The sequence below is a fragment of the Neoarius graeffei genome, chromosome 23, assembly GCF_027579695.1.
Source record: "Neoarius graeffei isolate fNeoGra1 chromosome 23, fNeoGra1.pri, whole genome shotgun sequence".
Taxonomy (NCBI): Eukaryota; Metazoa; Chordata; class Actinopteri; order Siluriformes; family Ariidae; genus Neoarius; species Neoarius graeffei.
This window is the reverse complement of record NC_083591.1, coordinates 10774076-10787172: the sequence shown is the minus strand read 5'-3', so window position 1 is coordinate 10787172 and position 13097 is coordinate 10774076. Positions and strand designations below refer to the sequence as shown.

Genomic DNA, 13097 nt, shown 5'->3' with positions numbered 1-13097 from the left:
GAATGGAAATGTGGATGTGTTTTACAAACACACACAAAGATTTAGTGAGATACTTGTCTCTATAAGTTTAAATCAAATGTTTGGCAGTACTGTGGTCTAATAAGGTTGCTGAAGAACATTTTAAACTTGAACATTTTCTCATGTCAGGTCTGTCCAGTGATAGCGAACATCTAATATTCTTCAACAGCTTGACAATGAAACTATTAGGGTTGATCAATGTACGGTATTATATTGTCCCATCGATAACAATCAGAATGATGTGGGGTGAATTACACACACTTATTCTAGCTAGCTAATGTTATGCTACCTATCACACTTGAGATAACTATTCAAGACAGCACTGTTTTCTGAATAGAACTGCTAATAGTAGAAACAATAACAAGTTTACAATATAAAGATAGGCTACTTCTGTAATCCTGTTTGTTTTAGCTGAAGTTAAAATAAGCTAAACTATAATTGTTATTGTTCTACATGAGCAAAGAAAGATACAGGAATGTTTCTGTAATACAGTTCCAGTCTGGTTTAATCTCAGAGCGTTACCTGTGTCCTGAGAGGGACTGACACTGTAGCTGTCACTTTCCTTGTCCACTGAGCCTGTGGCACGTGGGGTGGGAAGCCTCCAATCGGTAGTGAGCGTGTGTGAGGACATGGGCTGATGAGGTCTGTTTAACGTCCATTGGCTGGCATAGCGGCTCCGTGTCGCAGGACCCGCTTTAGCTGTACGACGGGCAGTGGGATCTACAGGACACCAACAACATGACTGACTAACTCATTTTAAAGTTATTTTAAACCACTAGATTTAGATAATGTCCCTTGGTTTTGTTATAGACAGATTACATCAGGACCAATATTATTTGAGTAGGCTCAGAAAGCTTCCACTGGAACTGTGCTTCTAAAATTCTAATGTGAGATTGTGGGATTTGTTGAGTCAACACTAGTGAGTTTAACCGAATCAGTTCCCCTAGCATGAAGGATTGCAATCTGTGTGTGTGTGTGTCCGGTTGATTGAGCAACTGCACTACTTCTGATTAGTTCAGCTCCACTGGACGTCTATGCTGCTTTCCCTACGCCTCATTTCAGCCTCATCAGCAAGAACATGAGCTTGAACACTGAATTTCCCTTAACGTGTAAAAGGAAACCACAGACACTCAACACTGAGATGCAAAAACCTAATGACTAAGCAACAGGAACCCAATATACTGTTAACCATTACATATTTTGTACAGTTCCAATTTCAAAAAGGTTGGAACACTGTGTAAAAGATAAATAAAAACAGAATGTGAAGATTTGCAAAAATCATGGAAACCCTATATATTCAGTGAAAATAGTACAAAGACAACGTATCAAATGTTGAAACTGAGAAATGTTATTGTTTTTTGAAAAATACATGCTCAGGCTGGTGTAGTGGTTAGCACTGTCGCCTCACAGCAAGAAGGTTCTGGGTTCGAGCCCAGTGGCCGACGGGGGCCTTTCTGTGTGGAGTTTGCATGTTCTCTCCGGGTGCTCTGGTTTTCCCCCCACAGTTCAAAGACATGCAGTTTGTTTAATGTGGGGCAGCCTTGGGCTGAAGTGGTCTTGAGCAAGGCGACTAACCCCTAACTACTCCCTGGGTGCTGTAATATAGCTGCCCACTACTCTGGGTGTGTGTGTGTGTTCACTGCTTTAGATGGGTTAAATGCAGGGAGGAATTTCACTGTACTTAAGTGTATGTGTGATAAATAAAGTTGTTGTTCTTCTTTTGAATTTGATGCCTGCAACATGTTTCAAAAAAATTGGGACGGGGCAACAAAAGACTGAAAAAGTTGTGTAATGCTAAAGAAAATAATAATAATAATTGGCAACAGGCCAATAACATGATTGGGTATAAAAACAGCATCCCAGAGAGGCGGAGTCTCTCAGAAGTAAAGATGGGGAGGGGTTCACCGCTCTGTGAAACACGGCATAGGCAAACAATGCAACAACTTAAGAATAATGTTCCTCAATTTAAAATTGCAAAGAATTTTGAGATCACATCATCGATGGTGCATAATATCATTAAAAGATTCAGAGAATCTGGAGAAATCTCTATGTAAGAGACAAGGCTGAACACTGACACTGGATGTCTGTGATCTTCAGGCCCTCAGGAGACACTGCATTAAAAGTAGACACATGTTTGTAGTGGAAATCACTGTATGGGCTCAGGAACACTTCACAAAACCATCATCTGTGAAAACAGTTCATTACTGCATCCACAAATGCAAGTGAAAACCAGATATAAACAATATCCAGAAACACCGCCATCTTCTCTGGGCCCGAGCTTTTTTATGATAGACTGAAGCAAAGTGGCAAATTGTCCCGACATCTGGTGAATCAAAAGTAGAAATTCTTTTTAGAAATCATGGACACCACATCCTCCAGGCTAAAGAGGAGAGGGACCATCCGGCTTATCATCAGTGCACAGTTCAAAAACCAGCATCTGTGATGGTATGAGGGTGCATTAGTGCTCATGACATGGGTAGCTTGTACATCTGGGAAGGCATCATTAATGCTGAATGATATTTATACATTTCAGAGCAATATGCTGCCATCCAGATAAAATCTTTTTCAGGGAAGGCCTTCCTTCTTTCACCAAGGCAATGCCAAACCGCTTTCTGCACATATTAAAACTACATGGCTCAATAGAAGAGAGTCCAGGTGCTAAACTGGCCTGCCTGCAGTCCAAACCTGTCTCCTATTTAAAACATTTGGTGCATTATGGAGCACAAAATACAACAAAGGAGACCCCGAACTGTTGAGCAAATGAAACTGTATATCAGGCAAGAATGGGACAACATTTCTCTTTCAAAACTACAGCAACTGGTCTCCTCAGTTCCCAAACATTTACAGAGTGTTGTTAAAAGTAGAGGTGATGCAACACAGTGGTAAACATGCCCCTGTCCCAACTTTTTTGAAACATGTTGCTGACATCAAATTCAAGAAATGAGCATATATTTTTTTAAAAAATTTCTCAATTTTAACATTTGATATGTTGTCTTTGCAGTATTTTCAATTAAATATAGGGTTTCCATGATTTGCAAATTATCACATTCTGTTTTTATTTACAGTTTACACAACGTCCCAACTTTTTTGGAATTGGTGTTGTCTATTTATTTCCAGCAAAAACAAACAAACAAACAAACAAACAAACAAACAGTAGCAACTATTTGTAAAGGTACAATGTCAGGTACTGTTTCTCTTTTTACATCTGGAAACTCATATGATTTTGCCTTATTAAACGTTTCAGTACTCACTTGTACCAGGCCGAGCGTCTGAGACGTCCACCAGTGGGCCAGTTGTCTGGGACAGTGACTGGTAATGAACTGTATGTGTGACTGTGGAGGATTTCTGTTTAGATGTCTCCCCAAAATCATTATCTGTCAACAGTACTGTTGATCGGTCATCTGAAAAACACATACACAAATATATTAATTTATACATTCATAAAAATACATTCGGCCACAAAAGTGTTCAGGAGGTTGGACACTGATGTCAGGCAAGGAGGTGTGGCATGCAAGCTGCGTTCCAGTTCATCATAAAGGTGTTTAATGGGGTTAAGGTCAGAGCTTCCAAACTAACCTTGACAGACCATGTCTTCATGGACCTTGCATTATACTAAAGGCTCAGTGAAGGGGAATCTTAATACTGCAGTCTACAAAATCATTCTAGGCATCATGCGCCTCCAACTTTGTGTCAAAAGTTTTTGAAGGGCCACATAAGGGGGTCATAGTCAGGCATCCACATACTGTACTTTTGACCATACAGTGCAGTTTTTAAATCATAGTTCCTCCTAGCCACCAGAGTCAGTGGAATCACATGAACTACTGTATATACAGTACATGCAAAGATACATTATATGGTGCTAATATAGCTGTAGCAGTGAAGGCATTGTTGACTGTAGGTCATGAAGCAGGGGAGGAGTCATAGTGTGTTTTTAATGAGTTTATTCTATTCTGACTCCGGTATATTTATGAAAGTTTGGAGAAACCATTCAAATCTTGGAAGTTCTTGTAAATTAAGATCTTACCTATCGTCTCCATTGTGTCTCTCTCCTCAATGAGCAGTTGGGCTCGTGGGATATCAATGTGCATTCGGAGGGTTTGCTGTTGCTTGTTTACAGCATCCGGAGTTCGTGTGTTCTTACTAAAAATACATATTCAAACTGGTTACATCTTCGAGTTCTAATAGCTACAGTGACTTGAAAGTTAGGAGAACATGATTCAAATGCATTTAGCATATTAAAGTTTATTTACCTCATAAGCATTTCTGCTAAACTTTTTGCATCTGTGAAATCAAGGAAAGAAGAGAATGAACTGCAAATGCTTCTATAAGTGAGGATTAGGCAATATTTGTTTTTCTGTTTTCAGTGTTGTACATTTGATTCAGTTTTGTCGGTTCAATTCCCTGAAGCAGCAAGAATGGCTGAAGTGCCCTTGAGCAAGGCACCTAAACCCCGACTGCTCCCCAGGTTGCTCTGGGTATGTTGTACGCCGCTCTGAATAAGAGTGTCTGCTAAATGCCATTAATGTAATGTAATGCAATGCAATGTATGTTCACACACCCCGTAATCTCTTGAGTCTCTGTTCCCTCCTCCTCCTCCTCATGACAAGTAGCACAATGAAAACCATCGCAATGGCCACCAGGATGCAGATGATGGTCACCATCATCTTCAGGCCCTCAGTGCCTTGCCTGTTCTCCTGGCTGGGGTCCACAATCTTCAGCAGTGGAGCAATAGTGCCTGGAGATATGGAAGGGAAATTGGGTTATGATTGTTTTCTATTATCCAATTCACTTGCCTGATTTTGTGCCGACTTTTCTCCCATTTTTCTCCTTAATTTTGTCACCTGCCAATTCTTTCCTCTCCACCAGAGAGCTCTTCATCATAAGACAGCTACTGTGCCTGGGGTGGAGGTGAGGCCTAAGACATTCTCATCTCATTATCTCTAGCCGCTTTATCCTTCTACAGGGTCATAGGCAAGCTGGAGCCTATCCCAGCTGACTACGGGCGAAAGGCGGGGTACACCCTGGACAAGTCGCCAGGTCATCACAGGGCTGACACATAGACACAGACAACCATTCACACTCACATTCACACCTACGGTCAATTTAGAGTCACCAGTTAACCTAACCTGCATGTTTTTGGACTGTGGGGGAAACCGGAGCACCCGGAGGAAACCCACGCGGACACGGGGAGAACATGCAAACTCCACACAGAAAGGCCCGGACCTTCTTGCTGTGAGGCGACAGCGCTAACCACTACACCACCGTGCCGCCGGCCTAAGACATGCACTAACCAAAAACATGCATCTTTTAAATCCGTGGCTTTGCTGCATCACAGGGTAGCGTAATACATTAGGAGGAAAGTGCTATCTACCTTCTTCTGCATACATCTCACAGACAGCCACAATTGGCTAGTGTTACTGTCACTGACAGGGGAGAGAGAGTACATCTCTCCTCCCCCCCATAAAGCATGACCAATTTTGCTCTTTTGGACTCCGAAACCATTTTGATTTGAACTTGTAATCTCCAGACAACAGGTAAATGCTTTCTGTTGTGCCACTCGGAAGCCATGTTCTGCTCCCTTTAGCAGTACTGCTACTCTGCTAATTTATATTATTATAACCCTGAATTAGAGAGCTAGGTCTTCTATTACATTGCAGTTCTTTTATATATCAATGCTGATGTTGATTTGACATGTTTTTGTTGAAATAAGATTGTGTTATGATATTTTGCTTCATTAAAACATCAAGACTTATCAGATAGCTAATTAATCATCAGAGAAAATATGAACTTCTTAGTTATAGTGGTGTTATGGCATAGTTAAAATATAGTAAAAAAAAAAAAGACCCTTAAGGTTAATTAAAGACCCACTGACACAACTTTTTACACCACATAATATGTATATTTATTGTTTTATTGCTGTATTGTGAAATAAAATATCCAAAACTCAACTTGAATAAAGGGTCGTCTTTGTAGAAAATCAAGAATTTCAGAGCCGATTTTGTGTTTTTTGCCCCGGCTTCTACAAGCGCCATGAGCCATTTGCCCGTTTTTGCCACTAGGGCGAGTGACGTCACATCAGTGTATGTCGTTCTGGATTGCATGAAAACAAAACATGGCTCATGTCGAAGACGATCACTTCTCTTGTTCTTCGTCAAGTTTCAGTGGCGAATATGCGGATATTTCTGATTCAGAGCATGAAGAAGAGTGTTATGAAGAATATCCAAAACTCGGCGTTTTACCATATCAGTTTGAACCAACACAGTCGGCATCAAACTCGGATTCAGACACTCCTGGCGATACTCAGTCATAGACTGACGCTGAAAATTTTGTTGGTCTCAACACTGACGACCGAGTTGGAAATAAAAACTGGTTAGTTTTTTTTTTATATATATATATATATTATCAGTGATTAGGCGTATGTAAATTAATTTTAACGTTATACTTTATCCTTGGAAAGGGGGGGGGTATTTGTGTTCTTTTCATTTCGTACATGATCATCCAAGTAGTTCCATCTTGCCATTCTTGGGTGTGCAGAATAACATAAAGAGACAAAAGAACATTTGAACAATTTCATGCCATGTAGAAGTTGAAAACAATGTCTGCATGGTCTGTGACAAACCTCAGATTCAATATTTGGTATAACCTCCTCTGCATGATCTGGCACATGTACATTGGGTTCTGAGTCTTCTATTTCTTGGAGCGTCTAATTTGAAGAAAGTTGCATTATATTATAGTCTGTCAGTATTTCGATTTCTATAATAAGACACGGAGGAGGGAGTGATGAAAGGAATTTGTTGTAATTTTTTTTCTTTTATGGTATAGGAAAAAACATGCCGGATGACATCTTATATCTATCACTCCACACATATATCATGTATATTATCCTAACTAAATATATGAAACAAGGTATTGGCCTTTCAGTTGTTGTACATTACTGGTATTAGCTGCTTTGGCCTATTGATAAGTAATATGCAATGGTATAAGACGCATTTGTGACGTTACAACAAATTTTAAACAACATACATGTATTGAATAACAACACATAGCCACGTACCCTGGCTCGTTCTCTTTTGGCAAAGGCACCACCGGACTTTCGCTTTTTGACCGCCCCTTCGGGGGGTCTGCTGTCATCTGTTTCTCTTTTGACAGATTGATTCGGCTCGGGCCTGTCAAACAACGTCGGCACAGCTGACTCCTCCAACACCAGTGGATAAGTTGGATCAAACGTTCTTCGAGTTCTGGACGACAAAGTGAAACAGTGCTCCTCGAAATGTGCTGAACAGAGACGTGACCATTTTGTTGACTTCCAGTTCGCACGTGTTTTGGAAACGTTTCTTTCCCACTCTTTTGCTATTTCAGGGTGTTTTTTCCAAGGAAAGGAATGGAGTTTCACTCCTTCCGACGTGGTGTTAGAACACCCGTAAGCCACACATATAATCCCTTTTCGGTTAGACGCCATTTAACTTTTTCACACAAGGAAATCACAACAAAACCACAGCTCAATATCACAAGACTTGTGAGAACTGAACCAACATAGTGACTTGTAAACAAAAACGACACACTGATGTGACGTCACTTCCGGCATCTCTGAATGAGCCCAGTTCATATCCAGGTCAATCTCCCTACGCGAAATTTAAAATTACTTCTGATGTTTAAAACGGACAGTTAAACCAAGAATTAAAACCAGAATTTATCTTTGGAGTCATATACTGTTTGTTTAAAAATTAATACGAAATGACTGTCAGTGGGTCTTTAAGTGCCATAGAAAATATACTCTCATTATCATATTTTTGCCATTGACATAAGAATTGCTAAAAATCTTAGATGTAAATTAAGACATACATTTTATTCATGGATCAAATTAAATATACTAGCTGCATTCATTGTTATTGGTGTTATGGGACCGGGCCCTTATACTATAACTTTACCTGTAACTACAACTATGGCCATACCTCTGCCTGAATTTAGTTCCAGTCTGGATCAGGCACACCGTAACTATAATAAGGACCATAATATCGCTTGGTCCTGCCACTAAGGTAAATAAATGCATGCAACATAGGAATAGTCATGAAAGTTTTTTTCCAAGTACAGTAGCAGCACATTATTCCGGGTCATACTGTACAGCTTGGACTTCAAAACAACCCATGTACATACTCCAGCGTTTGATACAAGACGGATAGATCACGGATTACGGAAATATAATAAAAAAGGATACAAAATATGGAGTGGTTACGGATTTTAATACAGATGCATCACGGATGCTAATAATTTATGGATTGGTCACGGACGTTTTTAGTATATTACAGACTGGTTTCTGATTTCATACGGATGATGCATCATGGATAAGAAGAAGTCTAAAACAATTAAATGTTCATAATTAAAATATCTGCATTTATATGTTTATTAATTTACTATTGATATCATGGAAAATCACGTATCCGTGAATAAAAAGATCCATGCTTTGTATTACATTTTTTTTTATTTTACGTGACTCCATATTCAGTGACTTCACGATGCAACAAGGATGTACAAAGATACCTGGGGAAAATAGCACGTGCTCAGACAACATCACATGTAAACAATTACCTGATTGGTCAGGTGTTTTATCAGATCAGGTCCAGACCTGGAAAAATCGCTCCAGAAGCAATCTCACTGATACCGATAAACCCAGGCCTGGGCTATAGGTATCATTATCAGTCTGGTCTGAGCACCAACCACATAAACTGCAGGGGACCAATTTATTTATAGTTATTGTTATAGCTGTAGTTATAGCTTTAGTTATAGTTATCGGTATTGTGGGACTGGGCCTTAATGACTCGTGTTATATGAACTGGACAACAAAATTGAGAGTAGAGCAATTTTCAGCTGATGCCTCCTGGAATATGCTTTTATAAATTTTTATGTAGGTACAGTGTCTTGCAAAAGTATTCATCCCCCTTGGTGTTTGTCCTGTTTTGTTGCATTACAAGCTGGAATTAAAATGGATTTTTGGAGGGTTGGCACCATTTGATTTACACAACATGCCTACCACTTTAAAGGTGCACATTGTTGTTTTATTGTGACACAAACAATAATTCAGATGAAAAAACAGAAATCTGGAGTGTGCATAAGTATTCACCCCCTTTCATATGAAACCCCTAAATAAGAGCTGGTCCAACCAATTCACTTCATAGGTCACATAATTAGTTGATTAAGATCCACCTGTGTGCAATCAAAGTGTCACATGATGTCTGTATAAAATCAACCTGTTCTGGAAGGACCCTGACTCTGCAACATTACTAAGCAAGCAGCATGAAAAACAAGGAGCACTCCAAACAGGTCAGAGACAAAGTTGTGGAGAAGTATGGATCAGGGTTGGGTTATAAAAAAATATCCCAAAAACTTTGAATATCCCAGGGAGCACCATTAAATCCATTATAGCAAAATGGAAAGAATATGGCACCACTACAAACCTGACAAGAGAAGGCCACCCACTAAAGCTCACAGATTGGACAAGGAGGGCATTAATCAGAGACGCAACAAAGACACCAAAGATACCACTGAAAGAGCAGCAAAGATCCACAGTGGAGATGGGAGTATCTGTCCATAGGACCACTTTAAGCCGTACACTCCACAGAGTGGGGCTTAATGGAAGAGTGGCCAGAAAAAAAAGTCATTGCTTAAAAAAATACATTTGGAGTTTGCCCAATAGCATGTGGCAGACTGCCCAAACACATGGAAGAAGACATGGGAAATGCCATGTGTGGTGCAAACCCAACACGCTGAGAACACCATTCCTACAGTGAAGCATGGTGGTGGCAGCATCATGCTGTGGGGATGCTTTTCATCTGCAGGGGCAGGAAAGCTGATCAGGACTGAAGGAAAGATGGATGGCACTAAATACAGGGCAATTCTGGAGGAAAACCTGTTTGAGTCAGCCAGAGGTTTGAGACTGGGAAGAAAGTTCACGTTCCAGCAGGACAATGACCCTAAACATACTGCTAAAGCTGCACTCGAGGGGTTTAAGGGAAACATTTAAAATGTCTTGGAATGGCCTAGTCAAAGCCCAGACCTCAATCCAATTGAGAATCTGCGGCATAACTTGAAGATTGCTATACACCAACACAACCCATCTAACTTGAAGGAGTTGGAGCAGTGTTGCCTTGAGGAATGGGCAAAAATCCCAGTGGCTAGATGTGTTAAACTAATAGAGACATACCCCAAGAGACTTGCAGCTGTAATTGCAGCAATTGACTTTGGGGGGTGAATACCTATGCACACTCCAGATTTCTGTTTTTTTCATCTTAATTATTGTTTGTGTCACAATAATACAACAATTTTCAGCTTTAAAGTGGTAGGTATGTTGTGTAAATCAAATGGTGCTAACCCTCCAAAAATCCATTTTAATTCCAGCTTGTAATGCGACAAAACAGGACAAACACCAAGGGGGTTGAGTACTTTGGCAAGACACCATGTCAGTGTAATCAGGAACGGTTTATAGTAGTGTCATGCAGCCCTACAAACATTTCTCTTGTGTTACACAGTTCTATCCTATCACCTTTAACTGGATTCCAACAACAGCAAACCAACAACCCAGGTAGATTTAACCATCACATTTTGTACACTGCTTAGGAATGAATGTCCAGTTAACCCAGAAAATCTGTTTTGATGTTACAGCAGTGCCACTGTAAAACTTAATCCATACCCAATATCTGTAATTTTCATCCCATTTATTAGCAATACAAGCAATATTTGAAGGAATAAACATAAAAAAAACACTAACATGCTTGCAGCTCTTCCTGATGGCAGATGTGTGTGGGTGTATGTTTTGTAAAAACGCTTACTGCCATCCACATTCAGCGTTGCAAACAGCACCCTCTTCTCAGCTGTACCCGCACTGTTGCCCACCCGCATCTGCAGCTCGTACCATGTGCCCTCCTGCAGGTCATACAGCACGTGGCTCTTGGGTAAAGAGGTACGCTGCATTGTGGTCCATGGTGTACTGTCCACTGACCGGTACTCCAGCGTGAACGAGTTGATCGGACAGCCGCCGTTATTCCAGCCAATCAGATTGAGCTCCACGCGTGTTGAGTTGATGCTGAAGAAAAGCTCATGGTCTTTGGCAAATTGGGGTTCTGAGGAAAGACATAGCATGAGAAGGTAATCATGAATATCTTTAGGGGATCTGGAAGGTAATATAATATTTAAACAGTTACACTGTTACATGATGCACAAAAGGGGAAGTTTAACTTCATAAAACTTGTGTTTCTGTTTTGTTAAACTCCAAGGTTGTGCAACAGAAAAGTGTTCACCCTATCATCTGGAGATCACTAGTTTGAATCCTGATGATGCCACAGCCATCTGTGGCCTCAAGCCCAAAAGAGCAAGACTAGCCTGTGCTCTCAGGGAGGGAAGGGTGGCATATTCTCACACCCCTGTCAATTACAACGGCTCTAGTCAATCATGGGTGTCTGCTAGCTCATGCATACAGAAGTGGGCGGACAGAGCTTTCCTCAGTGTGTTATGCTGCCCCCTAATGTTGCATAAGCAGCATTTTGAAAAAATGCAGTCAGCTGGTGTCATGTGCCTCGGATGGAAGCACGTGATATCCTGGTAGCAGTCGTGTGGTGGGGAGACCTGTCTGGAGGGTGGGGAAAAAACAGGGAGTAAAAAAACCCTCCTAGCTTATTATGTAGCAACAATATTGAAAAGCCTGGTCCCGCTCATGGCACCTGGGAAGACCAAAAGTGGGACAAGTTGATTATAAAAGGTCACTCATGTTTACCACACTACCTACCTACAGTGGACCCTTTTGAATTTTCTATATTTCTGCATAAATATGACCTAAAACATCATCAGATTTTCACACAAGTCCTAAAAGTAGATAAAGAGAACCCAGTTAAACAAATGAGACAAAAATATTATACTTGGTCATTTATTTATTGAGGAAAATGATCCAATATTACATATCTGTGAGTGGCAAAAGTATGTGAACCTCTAGGATTAGCAGTTCATTTGAAGGTGAAATTAGAGTCAGGTGTTTTCAATCAATGGGATGACAATCAGGTGTGAGTGGGCACCCTGTTTTATTTAAAGAACAGGGATCTATCAAAGTCTGATCTTCACAACACATGTTTGTGGAAGTGTATCATGGTACGGACATAGGAGATTTCTGAGGACCTCAGAAAAAGCGTTGATGCTCATCAAGCTGGAAAAGGTTACAAAACCATCTCTAAAGAGTTTGGACTCCATCAATCCACAGTCAGACAGATTGTGTACAAATCGAGGAAATTCAAGACCATTGTTACCCTCCCCAGGAGTGGTCGACCAACAAAGATCACTCCAAGATCAAGGCGTGTAATAGTCTGCGAGGTCACAAAGGACCCCAGGGTAACTTCTAAGCAACTGAAGGCCTCTCTCACATTGGCTAATGTTAATGTTCATGAGTCCACCATCAGGAGAACACTGAACAACAAATGGTGTGCATGGCAGGGTTGCAAGGAGAAAGCCACTGCTCTCCAAAAAGAACATTGCTGCTCGTATGCAGTTTGCTAAAGATCACGTTGACAAGCCAGAAGGCTATTGGAAAAATGTTTTGTGGACGGATGAGACCAAAATAGAACTTTTTGGTTCATGTGAGGAAACCCACCAACATCCGAGAGTTGAAGCTGTTCTGTACAGAGGAATGGGCTAAAATTCCTCCAAGCTGGTGTGCAGGACTGATCAACAGTTACCGGAAACGTTTAGTTGCAGTTATTGCTGCACAAGGGGGTCACACCAGATACTGAAAGCAAAAGTCAAATCAAGTCAAGACTTCTCATCTCATTCAAACTATGTCTGAGTAATAATATATGCACCTCACCACGCTACTGTATTAAATGTACATTCGCGTCAACTACTGCACAGAGCTTTATAAATGATCTCCCAGAGTTATCAACTTTGATTGGGTCACTGTCAGCCCCTGCAGAACTTGATCAGGCAACTGAATGCTTAGAGTCAACATTCCGCCATACTTTAGATAATGTAGCTCCTCTTAAAAGCAAAATGGTCAGAGACAAAAAATTAGCACCCTGGTATAATGATGACACTTGCACATTAAA

General features: G+C 40.6%; 1 protein-coding gene across 1 annotated transcript in view; it reads right to left on the bottom strand.

Moving 5' to 3' along the window:
* The window catches only part of dscamb (Down syndrome cell adhesion molecule b), a 390833-nt gene that overhangs the window by 20573 nt on the left and 357163 nt on the right, over nt 1-13097 (bottom strand). Inside the window, exons 25-30 of the mRNA XM_060905739.1 lie at nt 10842-11132; nt 4577-4753; nt 4269-4299; nt 4043-4158; nt 3270-3419; nt 541-738 (exon numbers count right to left, since the gene is read on the bottom strand). Coding sequence (XP_060761722.1) covers nt 541-738; nt 3270-3419; nt 4043-4158; nt 4269-4299; nt 4577-4753; nt 10842-11132 — 963 coding nt within the window. The remainder of the gene's footprint in view (nt 1-540; nt 739-3269; nt 3420-4042; nt 4159-4268; nt 4300-4576; nt 4754-10841; nt 11133-13097) is intronic.